Source organism: Sinohyriopsis cumingii, chromosome 2 (genome assembly GCF_028554795.1).
Source record: "Sinohyriopsis cumingii isolate HCF-2022 chromosome 2, ASM2855479v2, whole genome shotgun sequence".
Taxonomy (NCBI): Eukaryota; Metazoa; Mollusca; class Bivalvia; order Unionida; family Unionidae; genus Sinohyriopsis; species Sinohyriopsis cumingii.
The window spans coordinates 40,123,781-40,144,668 of record NC_142962.1 but is presented as its reverse complement, the minus strand read 5'-3'; the positions used below and the strand labels follow the sequence as shown (position 1 = coordinate 40,144,668).

The 20,888-nt window shown below is 36.4% G+C and overlaps 1 protein-coding gene across 1 annotated transcript in view; it reads left to right on the top strand.

Annotated features, from left to right (window-relative positions):
* Window positions 1-237: 237 nt before the first annotated feature.
* Window positions 238-20,888, top strand: part of LOC149804696 (acyl-CoA:lysophosphatidylglycerol acyltransferase 1-like) — a 41,462-nt gene continuing 20,811 nt past the window's right edge. The window contains exons 1-4 of the mRNA XM_089933276.1: window positions 238-287; window positions 4,213-4,443; window positions 9,030-9,244; window positions 20,420-20,556. Of these exons, the coding sequence (XP_089789402.1) occupies window positions 4,215-4,443; window positions 9,030-9,244; window positions 20,420-20,556 (581 nt within the window). The 5' untranslated portion in view covers window positions 238-287; window positions 4,213-4,214. The remainder of the gene's footprint in view (window positions 288-4,212; window positions 4,444-9,029; window positions 9,245-20,419; window positions 20,557-20,888) is intronic.

The window sequence follows — 20,888 nt, the reverse complement described above, 5'->3', positions numbered from 1 at the left end:
TTGACGCAGTGACTTTTTATTTGTTTTCGATTACTTGTTTTGAAGTTTTGGTGTGACAGCCTATGCATAGGGGCCGTGAACCAGGCTACGCGAGAGTTCAGTTGCACGAGTCTGGCTCCCTGAGGTACACGGTACACTCTGCGATGCTAATATACAGGAGTGCAACACAAGGGACTATACACGGCAGGGAACCAGACTAAGTTGAACAAGACTTTTTTGAATGAAAAAATCCGAGAACTCTCCGAATGTAAATGTTGGATGCTGGAGATGTATTAAAAAACACTAATGTAAATTGGGTCATACTTAAGCATAATTAAGAACGACAATAATCCAGTGCGATACCATATGTGTTATGTTATAATTAAGCAGTATGCATCTTAGTTTTGTGCATTAATAATGACGTCAGTGCTTCAGTGACGGAATTAAATGCCACGGCACACCCATTTTCTAGATTTTATTGTGGACTTTCGACCTTTGAAGTTCGCTCGTGTAATTATTGAAAATATTAAACTGTGGTACAGTTGAAGCCTGGAATGCTGCATTAATGCGCTTCTAATGACCTTTATGTACTGGAATAAAGACCGCTGTCTGTTGTAAATATTTGAAAAGTTCATATATAGCATAAAGAATTCACTTACCGATGATTACATGTGTCCGAGAATGAAAGAATCACTGGATTGATTGATATAACGTACAAATTTTCAAGCACTGGTATATATACTTGCTGTTCAGAAAGCTATACAACTATGTCATAAATCTGAATCTTATCTTATTAATCCAACTGAAGTTAATGGTATTTTACCGTCTGATTTAAACCGTTGTGTCATTCCACAACTTGTGCATGCGAAAGTTTTCTCATATATGAATGTGTCTGTGTTTGTAATGTTCAGAAAATTACTTGTGACAATTTGTTTGTGACAGCCAGTGAGACAAATGTATGCATTTTGCTAGTAGTCTTTCCTCCCCAAATTTTAGATATTTGGAAAATTACATTGGGATTAGTGAATGCTCTGGTGGCCTAGTGGTTAGAGCATCCACCTCGGATGCTGGAGGTCGTCGGTTCGATCCCTGGCCTAGTCATACCAAAGACTTGCAAACATGGTGCTAACATACTAACAGCTGCCTCGCTTGGCACTCAGCATTAAGAGGTTAGTGTTAGGACTGGTCATCCTGGTATCAAAATAATGTGACTGGGTGGGACATCATGCTACATGCCTGCAGTATGATGCCCCAGTGCTAGACATCACTATAAACTGTCACACTGTAGACATTGTAGTGATATGGCAAATTTTTTTTTAAAGCTACGTAAAAAATCCAAATCATACACACATTGGGATTAGTTTCTGTCCATATATAAAAAAATGAGGTGGAAAAGATTAACGAAAAAACTTGACTTATTCCAGTGTATATAATAACTATTATATTCATGCACCAACATGTTGCTTGATAAATATTTTTGAGTGCAAATATTTATTTTTTCAAACTATTTCAGTAGATGTGATGTAGATAATGAGAAAATGTATTGCATAGCTTAAAATTCTGCTATGAACTCATAGTACTTTGAAAAATCTTACCTGATATGAGGGAGATACGTCATAACACACATCTTACAACTTCAGAGTTCTAGATGCCATATTATTGCCCACTTTGATAACTATGGCTAATTGAGTGGTGAGATAGCTTTGAAAGGCAAAGGATCTGACCAGCAGATCCAGTTGGAGCCCCAACCATCAATTTGCTCTACATGTGGACTGGAAATATGTAAATGTTTTTTGAGGGATATGGTTAATGATCTCATTAGCCAATATCAGGTTTTATACTTAAAATATATGAAACACGAGCTCTCTTCAGCTTATATTACCATCAGTTTAAAACAATAATTTAGATGAAGATATTTGCATTTAGCATGGCAAAAAAAATATCCTTGCAATTCAATAGAGCAATACATTTAGTAACAAATAACTTTATTTGAATTATAAGTACTGCATAGACACATTACAAACATACATTTAATCAACACAGTAGTAGATTCATTAGTACCCACCATCATCAGGGCCCTGAGTGGTCTAAAGTGCTCACCATTACAGATCATTGCCATCTCACCTCTGTCTGCATGGGTTAGAGTATCAGGTTTGGCCAATGTGGGTATGTGAGAAAGCTTGTGGGTAGGTGGTTCTTTCCAGGGTTTTCCCGGGTTCTTCCTCCACCATTTATACTGGCGACCATATATAGCCTATCTTGTGCTGAAAAATGGCGTTAAACTCTTCAACAACAACAACAACCTACCATCATCAATACAGTTTCACATAATTAATGTAGGAAGAGTTCAGATATCACAAATATTCTCTATTATTAGTGTGAAGTGCCTATACAAAATGAAAAGCATATTTATCTTAAATAGAAATCTTTTGTATATGAAGTATTGGCCTGTCACTATCTGACCTGGCCCTTAAATAATATATCCAGGTGCCATTGACCCCATATTCCTAAATGCTATGTTGAACCCAGGAAAAATATAGATGTACCAAAAGACTGAACCTAATAATAATGATAATATGTCCATATGTAGGATTCGCTGATATTTCTTGCAGTTTATGTCAAATCTTTGGAAAAGCTAATTGGATTGAAATCATTTCATTAAATAATCATCAGAGTTAACTTTTGTTTCCTTTTGAGAATCAGTGTTGCGCATAGGATCCAGAGGGCAGGGGACATCGTGTGCCTCTCGCCATATGTGGGGGACATGCAACATTTTAGAGGAAAAAATGAAAATAATAGTACATAATGCACTAATAGTGCGTTTAAAAAATGGGATAATCTTGATTGCATGGACAGTTTTGCCACCTTCACTTTGTGCATAGGATCCAGAGGGCAGGGGACATCGTGTGCCTCTCGCCATATGTGGGGGACATGCAACATTTTAGAGGGAAAAATGAAAATAATAGTACATAATGCACTAATAGTGTGTTTAAAAAATGGGATAATCTTGATTGCATGGACAGTTTTGCCACCTTCACTTTGTGCTCTGCACTGTACTATCATATTTTCCTTGAACACATGCATTATTGCAATATAAGTTTTATCAAGTCCTGAAGTTACTCATGAAATCATTTGGTTAACCTGAAATAAGCTACACCATGGAATTTTCCTTTCTGGGTCTTACTCTCCTATTTGCCATTAGAGCTGACTCATTATCTACCAGCATTGATTATAATAAATGCTTTCTGAATTACTTTTCTTTTCTAAACTATCAAATCATTAATTACATGACAAATTGTGTATATGCATATATTTAGTCATTTTTGTCAATCTCAAAATAAAATCTTCCTTGCTGTAGGGATGACTTTGACATAAAAAACATGTTACTGTAACAGGCATCAAACGCTATTCACTGCAACTTGCCCAACATATCACAAATGTTAAATATTTTTATTCCTAGATACACTGTTTTAAGATTGATATTCATTTTGATCATGTTATTTGTCACCTTTTACAACTTTGCACATTGCTAGTACCAACAGACATGGGTTGACGTCCACTAATGAAAAATTGTAGGTTAATTTTCAATTATTTTTCTTCAAATGATGTGCACCTAGGAGTGTACACATGGTAAGATTTGGTTGACATGGGAAAAAATGTTGGAAAGCTGCAAGCCCATGCTGTGTGCAACACGGTGTGAAATATTTCAGATACACTATCCTTAAATGTTTCATGGGGGAATTCACATGTTTTCAGCATGTTTTCTTTAGTGTATAGCTACCATTGTTGTACCAGGGACATAATTTGAAGATATTTGCTTGCCTAGACTTGCCTGTATGAGAGTTCTTTGAGTCCTTTTATGATCATCAGTACAACATTCCCTCACTATAAGGTCTATCATTATAACACAGTATCTGTTATTAGGCAAGTATTGAAATAGATGTCATTTCATTGAGTGGTGGTAAAATGATGTGCATGATATACTTCATTATAAAGTGGTCTTGCTTTAAGGTCATATACTTATGGCTTCCATGGATCACATTATAATGAGGGATGCAAGTATTGATTGAGTAAAATGTATTTTAAGTAAAATGTTCCTTAAACATCTCAATACTTATTATTGTCATTGTACTACTGAAACATCAAGCAATGAATGTACATGCTGATAAGCTGTTAAAATAAGCTCTTATTAACATAAATTGTTTAACAATATTTAAACTTGGTTACTTTCAGCAATGGTTATGATGGCAAAACTACAACCTTTGACTATGCTGTACTACACATTTAGATTCCTGTATGTGGTCATCAACAACCTTATGTATATTCCCTGTTACCTGACATACATTGTGCTTCTGTATCCATTAAAATACTTGAAACCAGAGATTTATTGGACAGTAGAGACTGTATTATTCAAGCACCTGTTGAACTTTGTAACAGTTTGGATCTATTCAGGTGGTTATAAAGGTAAGTAAGAGTATTACAATCATATCCAGTTTTCTACCATGATTAGCTGATGACATGTCTATGCTCTTTGCTAAGAACTTACCCTCCCATTACATATATAGAGAATCTCATATGGGTAATGAGTTAATATTGAATTTATGAAACAAGTTGAATAATGTCCAGCTTTTGTGAACCATGGCAATTAAAAGCTGTATATCATTCAACGAGTTCCATAATTTTAATATTAAATCATTACCCATTTGAGATTCTTTTTATCACATAGTTTTTATGTCAGTGAAAATTATGAATAATTTCATTCATTCTGGCAGACACTGCACCTTTCATTTGTTTTGTGTAAAAAAACAGTCCCAAACAAAGTTGAACTAGTATTGACATTTAAAAGTAAATTATACTTTTCTTACAAACTATCAATCAAACAACAAGTGTCCTTCCAAATAAACAGAATATTTTACACAGACAAAATCATTTTCAACTCAGAATGTCCAATGTGTTTGATGTCACATTGTTTGATGCAGTACCTCTTAGAATACAATTGACAATCCTCATGTTTACGTACCGAACATGTCACTTTCACATCTATACATTACATTGTTACGATATTCACGTGAAAGGTTTACTGGATGCAGAAATTCTCATATTTATTGTAATGTATTTGTGAACAGATATTTGCCATCTCACCTCTGTCTGCATGGGTTCGAATCTAGGATTTGGCCAATGTGGGTATGTGAGAAAGCTTGTTAGTAGCTTCTTGTGGGTCAGTGGTTCTTTCCAGGTTTTCCTGTGTTCTTCCTCCACCATTAATACTGGTGGCCATACATCGCCTATCGTGTGCTGAAAAATGGCATTAAATCCCACAACAATAACAACAACAACACACACCCTTGCTATCAACTGAGCAATACCCTTTGTTTTTCTTGTAGTTGTTGTTCTTGTCTTGGAGTTTTAACCATTTTTCATGCTATGATATGTTATACATGACCAAACAAGCCCCTTTGGTGGTAAATTGGCCATATACAGACAGATGAGACCATTTTTTCCCAATTCCATTTGTGAATCAAATAGAAAAATGGCCGCCAAAATGTTCATTGAAAACAAGAAGGTGGGGTTAAAAGAGATTTCCCACGATCACAGCCAATCAGTAAAGAGAATGCTGCACTATAATTTCATGGGCTTATTTGGATCAATCAGTATCAAATAAATTGATATTCTCCCATGATATAATATCAAAAATATTATACTACACACACTATAGTATAGGCAGAGTATATAGACTATGAGATAATAAAGCAACACAAATACAAACACATCATTATCTAGCAAATATGGGTACATAGAATGAAGATTGAATATATGAAGCTGTTATATTACAAAGGTAAGTAATAAGACATTACTGTTTTGGTAAGCAAAGAGTGTATTGTGAGGAAAAGTTAGAACATATATGTTAGTCTTTGATCTTCTTTCTGATTTCAGTTATTAAATTAATATATAATTTATGTAAAGTGGCATTATGTCCAGTAAAATTGTATGCATAATATGTACAAATGATTTCATCATGGTTTCAGAAGATAACATAGATTAAGCCAAATCATTTTTAGGTGTTGTAATAAATGAAACATTAACGTATCATATAGCTTACAATGCATGAGGACATGTGTTTTGTTTTAAGTGACCTGCAGTATGACGTGCACACTGTGTTTAGTTATTCTGTCATGATCTGTTATTCAATGAATGAAATATGCATAAAAATGATATAAAATAAAATGATTGTGCAAAAAGCTACACTAAAGCATCATGTGCAATTCCACTGTTTGAATGCCGCAACTGTCATTAAACCATATGGTTCAAACCAGCTGGAACCAATCCATTCCTGTTAGATTTGTTTGAATCGGATGGCAAGGCTTTGATAATGATGCTATTCACATTTGTTGTTTTGCTTTTGTCATCATAGAGCACCTTTGTTATTTGTTGTCTTGCTTGGGTCATCAGAGATCACCCTTGTTATTTGCTGCCTTGCTTGGGTCATTCGAGAGCACTCTTGTTATTTGCTGTCTTGCTTGGGTCACCAGAGAGCACCCTTGTTATTTGTTGTCTTGCTCGAGTCATGAGAGAGCACCCTTGTTATTTGCTGTCATGCTTGGGTCATCAGAGAGCACCCTTGTTATTTGCTGTCTTGCTTGGGTCATTCGAGAGCACCCTTGTTATTTGCTGTCTTGCTTGGGTCATCAGAAAGCACCCTTGTTATTTGCTGTCTTGCTTGGGTCATCAGAGAGCACCCTTGTTGTTTGTTGTCTTGCTCGAGTCATCAGAGAGCACCCTTGTTATTTGCTGTCTTGCTTGGGTCATCAGAGAGCACCCTTGTTATTTGCTGTCTTGCTTGGGTCATCAGAGAGCACCCTTGTTATTTGCTGTCTTGCTTGGTCATCAGAAAGCACCCTTGTTATTTGCTGTCTTGCTTGGGCCATCAGAGAGCACCCTTGTTATTTGCTGTCTTGCTTGGGTCATCAGAGAGCACCCTTGTTATTTGCTCAAGTTTTCTAATTCACAAATAACTGAAGCAACAGTTAAATATAAATCTTACACCACTCCCTCGATAACTTGCAAACCTGCTTATAACAGTGTGTAAATCATGCATCACATTTTGTTAGACTTGAAAACACAAAATATTTGACCCCTAGTTATTGAATCTGAAGAAAATCTTTATCAAACTAGGTAACTATATTGGTACAGAGTACCTGGAAATTTGAATTAGTATTTTGAAATTCTCACCTGTTAATGAGAAGTCTTATTTAGTTAAATTTTATTTCCAAGATACATTCTTAGTATTCCCACCGTAAATAACAATATTCAATGAAATTTCAATCAATGAAAATGTCACTAGATGCAGTACTTTAATCAATAGCTACTAATTAAGTACGTTTTTTATCAAGTGAAATTTGTGTTTTATTTCCATCTTTTAGTTTGGTGTAAGTGTAATCATTGTAAATGCAATGTGCCTTCTTGTATTCAGATATTAAATATGTCAATGTACCATAACAGCTGTCTGCAATTATTTCTCCATAAACCTACCATAACAGCTATGTCTGCGATTATTTCTCTGAAAACCTAATTAAATGCTGACTGTTGTGATATCTCAATTGCAGCAGTATTTGTTGTTGTACTGTTGCACTGAATTGAAAGCTGACCTGCTTTGTATTATTATGTTAATTACATCTTTTGTGTTTAATAAAGGGGGTGGAATAAATGAAAAGTTAAGAGGCCTGTAAATCCTACCTGCATAAGAGCTAGCAGCTTTGGTTGTGTATCAGGTCAACTTATTTCAACTGATTGGCCGAACACTTATAAATATTATTGTTTCCGTAATATAATTAAACTATCTTAAATTAGCCATCTCATTTATAAACGTTATCAAAAATGGCAAGGCAACCAAGTAAAGTGTATATTTGGTGAAATAAAAGCTTTGTTTCACAGATAAGGTTCATTGTGGACAAAAGAGTTTCAGAGTTTGTAGCAATCTGATTAAAATCAGATGTCTGCTGTCTTATGTGAAGATCAAATGACAACTGCATAGGGTTCATGTTTTTGTGACCTTTGAATTAGCCATTAGAAATGCAGCTTTTAAAAATCTGAAAGTGAATCAAATTTTCAGTACACATTGATGCTCTTCGTCCACACTGCTCAGTTTCCAAATGAGAAGATATAAGATATAAGACTTCATCTGACTGGCTGATAAAATTAGCAGTTATGGTAATAACATAGGTTACCAAAACAAGACCCCTAAGTGGTCACCGTCAGATCTTCATGTATAACAGTGGAAACTGATTTTAATCAGATCAGAGTTTGTAGTTAACTTAAAATTCCTGAATTGGTGCTCAGAGATTTCCTCAAGGGTGAAAATAAATTTTTACTACTATTTGCAGTGAAATCACAGCATTATTTCACCAAAATTAAATAAATGTCCCTAGTTTTTGTAAAATGGAATCTTGTTTGGTTGTGAAATTTGGTTCCCAGCTTTTTTATGCTCCCTGTGTCACACTTCACTATAATGGAGTGCAAAGCAGGGAGCGAATGAAGCAGGGAACCTGACTAGTCAGCAGCAGGAAAAAGCAGTGATGTAATACAGTGTTTTCATGTACATGTGAAGGTTGTTGAAGCCAGTAATAATAATGTTAATGATCTTTCAGATGTTGGTCATCTTGAAAATAAAGGTAATTTATACAGATAAAGGAACAACTTCGTTACAAAAAGCGCTTTATTGACCATTATTCACAATGCATTTATAAAATAAACATTCAACCATTAGATAGCGCAGTTGTAACCCCCTTTTTGTGCAGTTTTCTTGATGTTCATGGGGATGCTGTCACTTTTTGGGGAGATTCCTTGGTAACTCAAGCCCTCGCTTAAAGCTTGTTCAGTGTTTTTGGACCCCAATGTGCTCAAGTTATCGAGGGAGAGGTTTAAATCTATCACCTGAAGACTTTATCTTGAGTAATTGTTTTCTTCATTTTACACAAAAATATTGTTTGCTTGTACTTAGATGTAAGAAAGTATGATTAATGGTACATGACTAGTTATCTCCTCATTGACAGTTGTAGAATCAGGGGATGACCTAAGATCACTGTACAACTCTCACTGCCTGCTGCTGGTCAACCACCAGTCCACAGCTGATGTTCCCATTGTGATGGTACTACTGCAGCCCAAATCCATGGCGATGGGCCGAGTCATGTGGGTCATGGATCACTTGTTCAAGTACACCAACTTTGGACTTCCTGCCTATTATCATGGAGACTACTTTATTCAACAGGTGAGTGATTCTCTGGCTGGCCATAATGTTGCAGCAGTTTAGGCATTGTGCTTGGTTTAGTACATTAGTAAGATAGGGCCCCAGAAGATATCTTGTGTGATCATTGGTAGTCAGACAAGTGTTTTATTCTGGATCATGTCTTTGATTCCTTAATGAAAGTTACTTAAATAACTGTCAAAAGTAACAAAAGTAACCAATAACTTTTAAGGAAAACCCCTATTTAGGGATTCATTTTATATTATGTCCTATGTCTTCTGACAATGGAGCATTCCTAATCAGAACTGTTCTCTAATTGGGTTTAGAATTGCCATCAGAACAATAGCAAATCATTGGGAAAACAATATAGAACCTAACTGCTCATGCATCTTAAGTTGTAAATCTGTATTCCTAAGAACATGGACTTCTCTGGTATTTCATGAAGGTAGGTTGCAGTAGAGACACTGATGGTCCAGAACATAAAGGTGAAGGAGTGAAATAATATGAAATCCAAGTAAGGGTGTGTATGGGTGTGATTTGGATTTTTAATGTAGCTTTAATAATTTGTCAGTCATATCGCTTCGATGTCTGCAGTGTAGCAGTTTATAGTGACGTCTAGTACTGGGGCATCATGCTGCAGACATGCAGCATCAATTCCCACCCAGTCACATTATCCTGACACCAGGCCAACCAGTCTTAACACTAACCTCATAATGCTGAGCACCTGGTGAGGTAGCTGTTAGTACCATTTTTTGCAAGTCTTTGGTATGACTCGGCTGGGCTTTGAACCTGCATCATCCCGCATCCGAGGAGCGGTCCCAAGTAAGGGAATGGTGATTCAGGGAGGATCAGGTGATGAATCATCATTAGTCATTATGTTGGCATTACCTGGTTGTTTAAATGCAAACTTTCAGATTTTGCATGGTTGATCTGTAGAATAGCAAATGGATAGACTTGTCTAAGCAGGCATGAAGTCAGTATGATTAACAGTTATTCCTTGTCTGATATGATGACTTAAGAGAAATTGATGTTCTGTTGAATGTGTATGTAAGCTCCTGTCATTGTGTGGGAAATATATGATGCCCTTATTTGTTTTAATGATGTTTAAATTGGTGATTGAGGGTTTCCATGCTATGCAAAAATGACAAATGGTCCCCTGTGTTGTTGAGGGTTGAGAAAATTTGACAAATAGGTGTGAATAAATATGACAGCAAAGCAGCAGAGTTCTGTACAATGAAACAAGGAATAAATTAATCAGAATAATGGGAGAGTGTCCTGTACTTTGATAACCATAAAGCCATTCATACATTTGTTGAGTCAAAAAGGAAAAAGGAAAGAAAAGAACACATTTGAAAACCTAGATTATATTTGTAGAGTGCAGCATGATATAAAAAACTTTTTATAGAATTGCTGAAAATAGTTTCCCCTCTTAAATCTAGATACAGTGGAACCCCGCTATAACGTGATATTTGGGGTCCAAATAATTGGATTGCATTAATATCGGGGTCTCATTAATGCGGGGTTTGACAGTACACCACTCCCTCAATAACTCGCGCACATCAGGGTCCAGAAACATCGACCACACTATAAGTGAGGCGCGAGTTATCGAGGGACCTATAAAATAAGCCCAAAACCAATAAAGTGATTGATGACATAATGGAAAAATAAGGGGGGGGGGGTAGGCAGATTATACTGTTGAATACTCACTTTATAATCGTTCTGAGATTAACTGTGAATAAATATCTCTTCATAATGGTGTACTTTATTATTTCATCATAGGACAACATTAATTTCAGGATCAATTACAGTATATTGAGGCGATCATCGAAAACATTATTCCACGTGGTTTCCGTTCGCTTAACATGTGTACCACTTCACACATTGTGTACTACGTCACTAATTTTTATGTTGAATTGGATACATTCAAGTTTTATTGTTTGATCCAAATTAGACGTTTTTTATAAACAAAAGATCGACTCTTTTCGAGAAACAGTGTCGATCGAACGATAGATAGATAGATAGATTTGAATGCGATAGAAGTAAAATGGAAAACAAACAAACAAGGGTTAATCAGTACTAACATATTTAATTGGTCTACAAATTTAAAACAACGTAAATTAGAACAAGTTAATACTTGCCGTTTGTGCCACGCTTGACAAATATCAATTCACTTTTTGAAAAGATCAGTTAATTTTTTTTGTGTGTGTTACTCCTTGATTTCTCTGCAGCCGAGCAAAATCCCTCAGATTTCTCAACTGCATGAGCTTTACGTAGTCAACATTTTGGGTCTCCAGCCACCTTATGGCAATATCAAAATATTTGATTGCTTCCTGTACAGAGGTGTGTGTGTGGGGGTGTGGGGTGTGCAACATCTGCGTCTGAAACATTCGAAGTCACTATCATCGTCGTTGTCTCTGTTATGTTTTGCTTTACGTCAAAGGCAGCTCCAAGACCCTTAATCCAGCACCCCAGGTCTCTTGTAATCGATTTTTTTTTTAATGCAACAAACACTTACCCAAGTTGTTGATCAAAACAAAACCGGCATGTAAATGTAATTAGGTTCTCACAGAAGTACTCATGGGTTTCGATGTGACGGTCGATTGACTCTTTTCATGTTTTCAATGAACAGAATATGTTGTGATTATAATGTTTACACTGAAACGGAATTAAAGGATTAGAACGTGACTTTCACACAGGAAGACGTTTAATTGGTGTTTATTTCATTCTCTGTTGCCACCTGTTAGCATTTACTAGAAGTTTTCATTGATCACTATTTCACCAGACTGTTTATTTACAGTATACTGACAACTATTTATCATAAAAACTTACATAATGTATGATATCTTTAAACAGAGGTCTTGCTAGGATTTTAAAACTGGGTCTTTCTGCCTCTGAATTCAATCACTAAATGTCAGTACATTTTCTCACTCGGGCGCCAGTCAAAGCCTTTGAACTAGCTGCCTAGCTGTTGCATCATGGTTTTTTTTTTTTTAATGTACTCTTATAAAATAGCAACAGTACATCAAAGAGTCTTTCAGTCACTGAATTCTGTCATTGTAAATATCAGCACTGTTAACTGATAACACATTTTCCCACAAAGCAAGTGGCTGAAACAGGACCAGCAAATCTTTGAATTTTCCCGCACACCTATTACATGTGTACGGAGGACTCCCGCCTCAGTGATTTTCTGCATCCCAGATCAAAAATTGGCGTCCAAATACGCATAATTAAGCGTTTTCGAGATCTCTGAAATTAATTCTTTAGAACTTGCAAATTTCAAAATATGGATTGTATTTTTACGGGCATTAATCACCATTTTCGATGATAAAACAAGCAATGTATCAAGGTTTAATTTATCAATTCTTATTGTAATTTTTTCATGTTCAGCATATTTTAAAGATATTTTAAATAAATTTTCTCTGGAAAAAATCGGGAGCCAAGATGGACACTGCATTATAAGCAGGATCGCGAGTTATCCGGGCGCGAGTTATCGAGGGAGCGGTGTATTTTACTTTTTCCAGAGAACATTTCATTTGCACATATATGTGTACTGATAAATATGGTATCAACACCAATTACTATCGTGCCGTTGTGGCATGCATTCATCTATAATGCATGAAATTCCATTGAAAAATTGCACACAGATTTACAATATTCAATAAATTTTCCACCAGATCATTGTGTCTGAATTTAGTGTCTAATATACAGCATGAGTATCAATGCCATTTACTTGCCGTCCAATATTCTACCATTGGGGCTTGCAGTTAATCCATAATATATGTTGTTGTTGTTGTAGTGTTTAACGCCATTTTTCAGCACACGATAGTCTATACATGGCGGCCAGTATTAATGGTGGAGGAAGAACCCAGGCATAATATATGTAATTCCATTGCACAAATTGCATACATATTTAAACTATTCAATAATTTTGTCACACATCATTATGTGTCTGAATTCAATGGGAAAAATTAACAGCAAAATTAGGTTAAGCAAGACGAAGCACGTGTATGGTTCATTACATTCCAGGGTCTATGAACTTTGTGTACAAATTTCATACTGCTAAAATTATCTCATATGCGTTTCCATGTACATTTATCCATTGCAAATTTCCCATAATTAATGCTTGTATGCCTATTCATTTGAATGACTACAGCAAGAATAATTAACAATCAACACATGCATTCAGCGTGCATAGAACTTTTACTTCAGATTTTGTGAAAATCGAAAGAAACGTGTGAAAAGTACTATATCAATCATTGCACAAAGTGTAGAGAACAACTTGCATTTGTAAACCTGCTTTTCCATAACGGATAAATATTTTTATAAACAATAGGAAATTAATAATGAGTTCATAAACAAATACCATACCCATGTAAAACCAGAGAACTAAGTGCATTCGGCCTGCAATGGTCATGAGTCACTTTTATAAATTTTCTTTTTAGCTGAACGCATGTACAATTTCATACCCTTTCAATTTCCAGCTAATAAAGCGGACATTATTTACTGGTCAACTGATTGCCGCCAAAACTAGCAAACATGTTGGTGGCTTTTGCTTTTTGATTTGTGAGAATCTTTTATCAACTACTGCATTGTCTGCTGCTTGGTTGTGTATGCAGTCAAAGAAGAAACACATGTTGGCCATTGTTTGAGCAATGACTGTATACAGAATTAATTGAAGACAATCACAAAGACGACTTACTGGCTTTACTCATGGACCAGTAATAAGTAAAATTTCCGATAATGTTTATTTTGGCATAACACTTCAAGAACCTGGTGATATTGTTAAATTTCAGAAGCTATGCCATGATCATATTAAATTAAAATTCATACGCGAACTCTTCCCCAAAATGATAATAAACGTTTTGCACACTATTTCTCATACTTAAAAAAATATATTTTTTCCCGGTACGAGAAAAATACACATACATGTATTTAAAATTTCAGCACATGGTTACTGTTATTAAACTGGGTAAACCCTGTTATTGTCTGTTCCTTCTAAATGGACAACCATTGGTATTTAATACATATCAAAATTTAGATAACAGAAAACTAAATGTTTAACATGAGTGTATAGATTATAAAATGTATATGCACAACTAGATAGTGATATTTCAAATAAATAAAGCATTAAAATTGTTAGAATTTTACTGTAATTTCACCAATTCTAAATTTATTTGGTATTCCTGGTGCAACAAACACACCTCTTATTCTCAAGGTGGTACTAGTAGGTCAGTTATGTACTGAATGAAAACTTTGGTTCTTAAATTGTATTTACAGTCTTTTGAATGGACTAGTATTGAAACCAACGTTTTGATACAGTGGGGATTTGCTGTATATTCTGTATATAAAAGTTGGAATGTCTGGTGTAGCATGGACACGGCTGCTGAACACATAGGGCTGTAGAAATATAAAAGAGTGACCCAATCACTGTATGATCTTGGCCTAAAACTGTAATCTTCTCTGAACTGACCTGTTGCCAGAGCAGAAGTAACTATACCTACCCATTAATATAGCCCATGACATAAAATAATGTTTATTTTGTCATCAACCCGACTTGAATTGGCATATATTTTGAGTAAGTATTGAATGAAGGAGTGGACAGGAATGGGTTGTCAAAGTAATCTTTTCAAAAGTAATAGTGTATCTTGCTTGTAACCCAAACCCTATCTACATAAGATCAAATTTATTTTGATGTTTCATAAGGATCATGGATGAGTTTTAACAATGGAGGTTCTGATCATGGATGCAACACCAGAAACGTTAATACCCTTGCATTATTCCTGGTCTGTTTTAGGAGGGTACTGCACTATGCTATGCCCTATCTTAGACACCGGGGCTTGTCCTGATCTCCTTTATGGCTGCACCATCATAAATCTTCTGAGGTTTAATATTTTGCATATGGCAACATTCTACATATGCATTTTAAGCATCATCTTGGCTTCATTTACCCCACTGTTTCACTTGTACTGGAAATATTGTCTCAAAAGCTCCAGTGGAGTGTACCAAAATGCCCTCCCTTGTGAATATGGTACCCTTGTGAATATGGTATCCTTGTGAAAATGGTATCCATGTGAATATGGTACCCTCAGTAGAGACTGTTATGCCTTGGCGGGCAGCAAGTACCTTGCCCTGATTGGTGGTCTGGGTATAATACTAGCTGGGTGAGGCGGTGGGCTTGTGTTGGGTGTAAAAATGTGCATTGTTTCTTCAGATATGTTATCTGATCATAGTACTGTAGGAGTACAGATACTACCATGCAAATCCAGCCTTTTTAAGTGAACATTTTAGTCATAACAATGGTCTGCTCACATTGATGGAACTTGGACAAGAGTGTGCACCCTGTGGATAGAGGGATTTGTGCCAAATTCCATCTTGCCGAATCCCATCCCAACTTCAGTTATCTATTTCCACTTGTTCTAGGAAGCATGCTCTTTTAGAAACCTCATATGATTTTGTTCTTTTTTACATTGGAAGTGAGTCTGAAGAGTGTTCCAATACAAGGGAAGTATACTATGTCTATATTGCATTGTAATTTTTGCTCTTTTCTATTTGAAAGAGTTGTGATTTTGCGATTTTTCAGGTTTAATACCATTCTGTGCACAGGTCATTTATGGCAGCCAGTATTATTGGTGGACAAAAAGCCTGGGAAGTCCTCCAGGGAGAACAACTAATGCATGGGAAGCTACTGGCAGGCTTTCTCACATACCGATGTAGGTTGGTCCATGACTCAAAATAGCGAGCATAGGTGAAATATTGGTGATCTGTAAAGGCAAGTGCCTTAGACCAATTGTTCACAATGTGTCCCCATCTGAGACTAAGTTTCTCACATTATTAGTCTAACTTTGTCTTGTAATATACATGTCTGTACCGTTTGAGTAATGTACTATTTGGGTAGTAGTATGTTCATTCCAAATAATGTATACTTGACCTAACATTTGAATTCAATCACATACTGTCTAATATTACAGACCAAACATGCATATACTTTGTATAGACATTTGTGTTGATCACTAACAGCTTCTTTACATGAAGTTTTATGTGGTGCTTGACTGATTTTTCACCTGTTAAGGATTTCATTTTGCTCTGTATTTACAGGTGTCAACACAATGTGCAGAACTACACAGTTTGATTGCAAAAGACTTAAGCAAAAATGTAAGGGTTGCTGTTAAAATCATATATTGATATCTGCACATACTGGACATGGAATATAAGGGCTGCATTCTTTGTCAGTCAGCAAACTTGGAATAAAGGGAAGGTAAAGAAACACTATCAGAAAGGAGGATAACGTCATTAGTATTGCCACCACTGATGTCTCAGTAAACAAATATTTCTTGGCAGAAATATTGAAAGCAGAGACTTCACTGTTTAAAATGAGGTCAATCTTACCATTTTAGTACATGTATGATGCAAAGCTGAACAGTCCTTGTTAATGGACCAGTTCCAACTAGGTAATACAGCCCATCAGAACCAACATTGGCATTAGACTTGGAAACAGTCAGTACCAGGTCCATCACAGTCTCAAATGATGCTGGAAGGGACCATTTACAGTGATCTAGTATTTCCCTAATCCATGTTAGCATGATGAACCCAGCAGCAGAAAGCAAGAAAAATTGTCCTGCTCTGTCATGTGTGGACAATGTCATGAGATGTAGATTGGTTATGGTCAACACCAAAGCCAATGTGGACTTCACTTTGCCAGAGCGGACTGGTTACAATGACCAAAGATTGCACATACTGACACCATAATACTGGCTTTGACATTGAAGAGTTTATGGTCTTAGTGCAGTATAGTACCATGATGAACTATGCTGGTTCACAGATCTATACCAGTCCATGGCCACTAAAGTATAGTGGTGCCAAGGTGCCATTATTGATCCAGGTTGGTCCATAGCCTTGATCCATAGTTGTGTTGGCTCCATGAAGACTTGGTGCCAGTATCGATCCATTTTGGCTCATTGTCAGGCTTGGGCAAAGTTAAACTCTCATGTTCCCAACACCATGTCCAGACCATTGACACTACAGTCGGCAATCATCTTGAAATTACAAGATTTCATTTAGGATTGACTCTATGTAATGTCGCCATCAGTGTTGACAAACTGTCACAAGCATCATGGGGGGGGGGCATCTGTTGCACCCAATTTCTTTGGATACAATGACTTATTCCCAAAAGCCCCATCATGATTAGTCAACTCAGTGATGACTAGAAGAGAACCAGCCTCCTGTGCCTCAGTAGAGGAAATTGTCTGCACATTGTTGCAGATTGAGATCAGCAACAATGTGCAAAGTTCCAGCATCGATTGATCTATTGGCAAAGAAGGACCAGCTGACATTCAAACAGTTACCACAGTCTGGTTGAGTCACAGACTTATTACATTGTTTAGAGAGGCAGCTTCTGGACCCTTGAATCAATAGACCCTTTTCCCACCACAACAACTGCCATCCAACTATAACAAGGCTTACTTTCAGACACACATCCCTGTTTGTCATACAGAGGTCTCAGCAGTTGACAGAGACAAGGCAGTCCTGAGTCAAGACTCTCATCAGTACAGATGGATTGGAAGCACTTCATTCACATAGTCAGTTGTTTGTAACATTGTTGCAATTGGCTCTGAGTCTGAGCTGGTATCCATGACTATATTCCAGCAAGTTGAACATAACCTTGCCTCACTCACTGATATTCCCAATGGACATGATTGGGAATCAGCTTCACATATGCTGCATATTCTGAACAGGGTGCCACAATTCTCACTTGCCAGTGTCTTAACGGTGTTAGTGAATATATAACTCTTCAAATGAGATGTGCATCTTGCACCAGCCCAACATCATGTTCCTAAGGCCTTGTTCTAGAACAGAGAGCAGAGAAACAGGTGGAACCCCCTTCTCAGGCACTCCCATTGGGGTCCTACATGCCCTATGTTCAGTAAAAGAAAACATGGTTCTCAGTGACTGCAAGAAGCAGAGAAAAGGGCATTATTTTCACCACACTGTCTCCTGAGGTCAGCCTAATTCATAAAAGAAATGATGCCATGTTCATGCCACCTTTGTCTTGCATCCTGGTCCACTTTGCCTTGGAATGGAAATACTTTCCTTCAGCAATCCATATATCCAGCAAGTAGTCTCAGAGAGCCTGCAGATAATTGTTGGTGCCCCTCTTCCGTTTTCCATGTTGTTTACAAAGAGGGTGTAGAGATTGCTCTGAACACAAAATCATGGATTTTATCCAACATTATTTTGGGTAACAAAAGCTGCACACTTCAGCCAGGCATACACATGAGGTGTCTTAATCTTTTAATACAAGTACCATGGTTCAAAATGAAGATGCCAAGTTTGGCTCTAAATGCCAGTGGGATGGTGGTTGATGTTTCTTTATTGATACATTATACCAGTTCAGGGCACTGCCTCTTGGTGTTAAAATCAGTGTCTGCATCTTCATGAGATTTATGGAAATAGTAGTGTTTCACTCCAGGGTCATCGCGACATATTTAACTTCACCTACGTCGATGACATGCTGAAGAAAAACACCAGGCAAGTTATATTCTAAGTCAAGACGTGAATTCCATGTCGGCAAGGGCAAAACATATTTCTCACATTGCAGCATTTCACCTACTTTGATACGGAATGCATGAACAAAGTCTGTTTCCTTGAGAAACATGCCTTGAACATTTCCTTTCTTGTTCGTTTTGACTCACAAGATATTGCAGTAGCGCCATCTTGTAGTCAAATATAAAGAAGTTAATTGACCATTTTATCAATGCCTGTGAGTGTTTCTGTGAGGAGCTAATTTTAGTGCCAACTGTATTGTGATGGTTACATTGTTAAATAGTTAAAAGGAAAACTGCCATGTATTATCATGTTGAATGCATAATTTGGTAACAAATCAAGTCATGGTGTTGAGTAAAAACTGCTGAAAGACATGCATATATTTCCCATGTGGTAATGGTTGTGAGTAAGGTTAACAGCAATCAAACACTTGTTAAATATTATCATGGAAGCAACTCATGGACATTAATCAGTGTTTAATCAACATCTTTTGCAAATGTGATCATGGTTAGCAAGGGAACCAAGTGAAAGGGTCCTCCACGTATGGAAAGCTTTATTTTAGAGAAAAGTTTATTATGGAGAGGCAAGTTTATAGAGAGCATAACATTCTCCAAATGGCACTAAGACATTTGCTCTGGAATCATCAGAAGTTGGATGATTACTTGCAAAGAGATCATGACCTAAATATTTTACTACAGTAACAATAGAACATCAAGTATCAATGTTGTCAGTTCTAAAAAAAACTATTGTTTTCTTTTAAAAATCGAGTTTTGTTCTGAATCAACATAAACTACAGTGTATCAGTAACATGTTAGAAGAAGTGATTAATACCCAGTTTTTGCAGGTCACACATAATATTCTTGAAACTATTGGGAGTAATGATTTTAACAATTTTTTAATAAATTGATTGTCTTGGAAATGACACTAATGTATAGAATAAGTGAATAACTTCATTTAGAAAAGGCAACTAAACAACAATTATTCCCATTATGATTATACACAAGTACTCAGCCATTTCCCCATCACCATCTAATTTTTTATGTCCATTACATTTTTCAGTTACCTTGGTAATTTGAACCCATGTGTATATTGCAGACTATTTGTACTGCTTTGTATGCACTTATCAAGGGGGGGGGCTGAGTGGCTGAGTTGTCTAAAGCACTCTCCATTATGGATCACTACCATCTCACCTCTGTCTGCGTGGGTTCGAGTCTCGGATTCGGCTAATATGGGTATGTGAGAAAGCTTGCCAGTAGCTTCTCGTGGGTCAGTGGTTCTTTCCGGGGTTTTCCCGGGTTCTTCCATCACCATTAATACTGGCTGCCATGTATAGCCTATCGTGTGCTGAAAAATGGCGTTAAACCCTACAACAACAACAACAACTTATCAAGGGAGTTGTGTATTTGGGTAGACAGTATTTACTAATAACCATTTTATGTCTAAAATATAGATCGGGAGGGCTGTATCTGAGAGATAGTGTGGTGAGTGTGTTTTGGTTTTATGTGTTCACAAGTAGGAAACTGTGGATTTTTAATTTTTTCCTTCTTAAAGTTACTCTATTGTAAGACCTATACAAAATGAAATATTGCTAACATAAGAGTCTGGTCTTTATGATATCTCAGCCTCTGTTTTTCTGAAAATTTGATTTATTCTTTTCAGGGAAAGCAAGTAAGATCTGCCCAGATGGAGAAATTGCAAAAACACCTCCAGGAGGTTTATCTAAAAACGTATAAAAAATGGATTGTTCTTTTTCCTGAAGGTGGATTTTTGAGGAAAAGGAGAAAAGCAAGCCAGGAGTAAGTAAAGTTTTTTTTAAACATTAGAGATTTTTGGGATGATCAATAGTTATGTCAGAATTAATTTATACAAATTTATCCTGTGATGAATTAGCATGTTGATATACTAGATTTATTTCCATGTAAGTGATATACCATACACAAGTGGATTAACTATTTTCCAGTCCCGTCTGTGCAACTGTCCCTGATTTAATTATGTCCCCAGCCAAAATGCAAAGTGTGAACAATACTGATGTCTGTTCTGCACTCTGGTAACATGTATTGCCAGTTTTATACACATATTTATGCACTTCACACTACATGCTATAAACTGCTTTCCTATTAGATGTTTC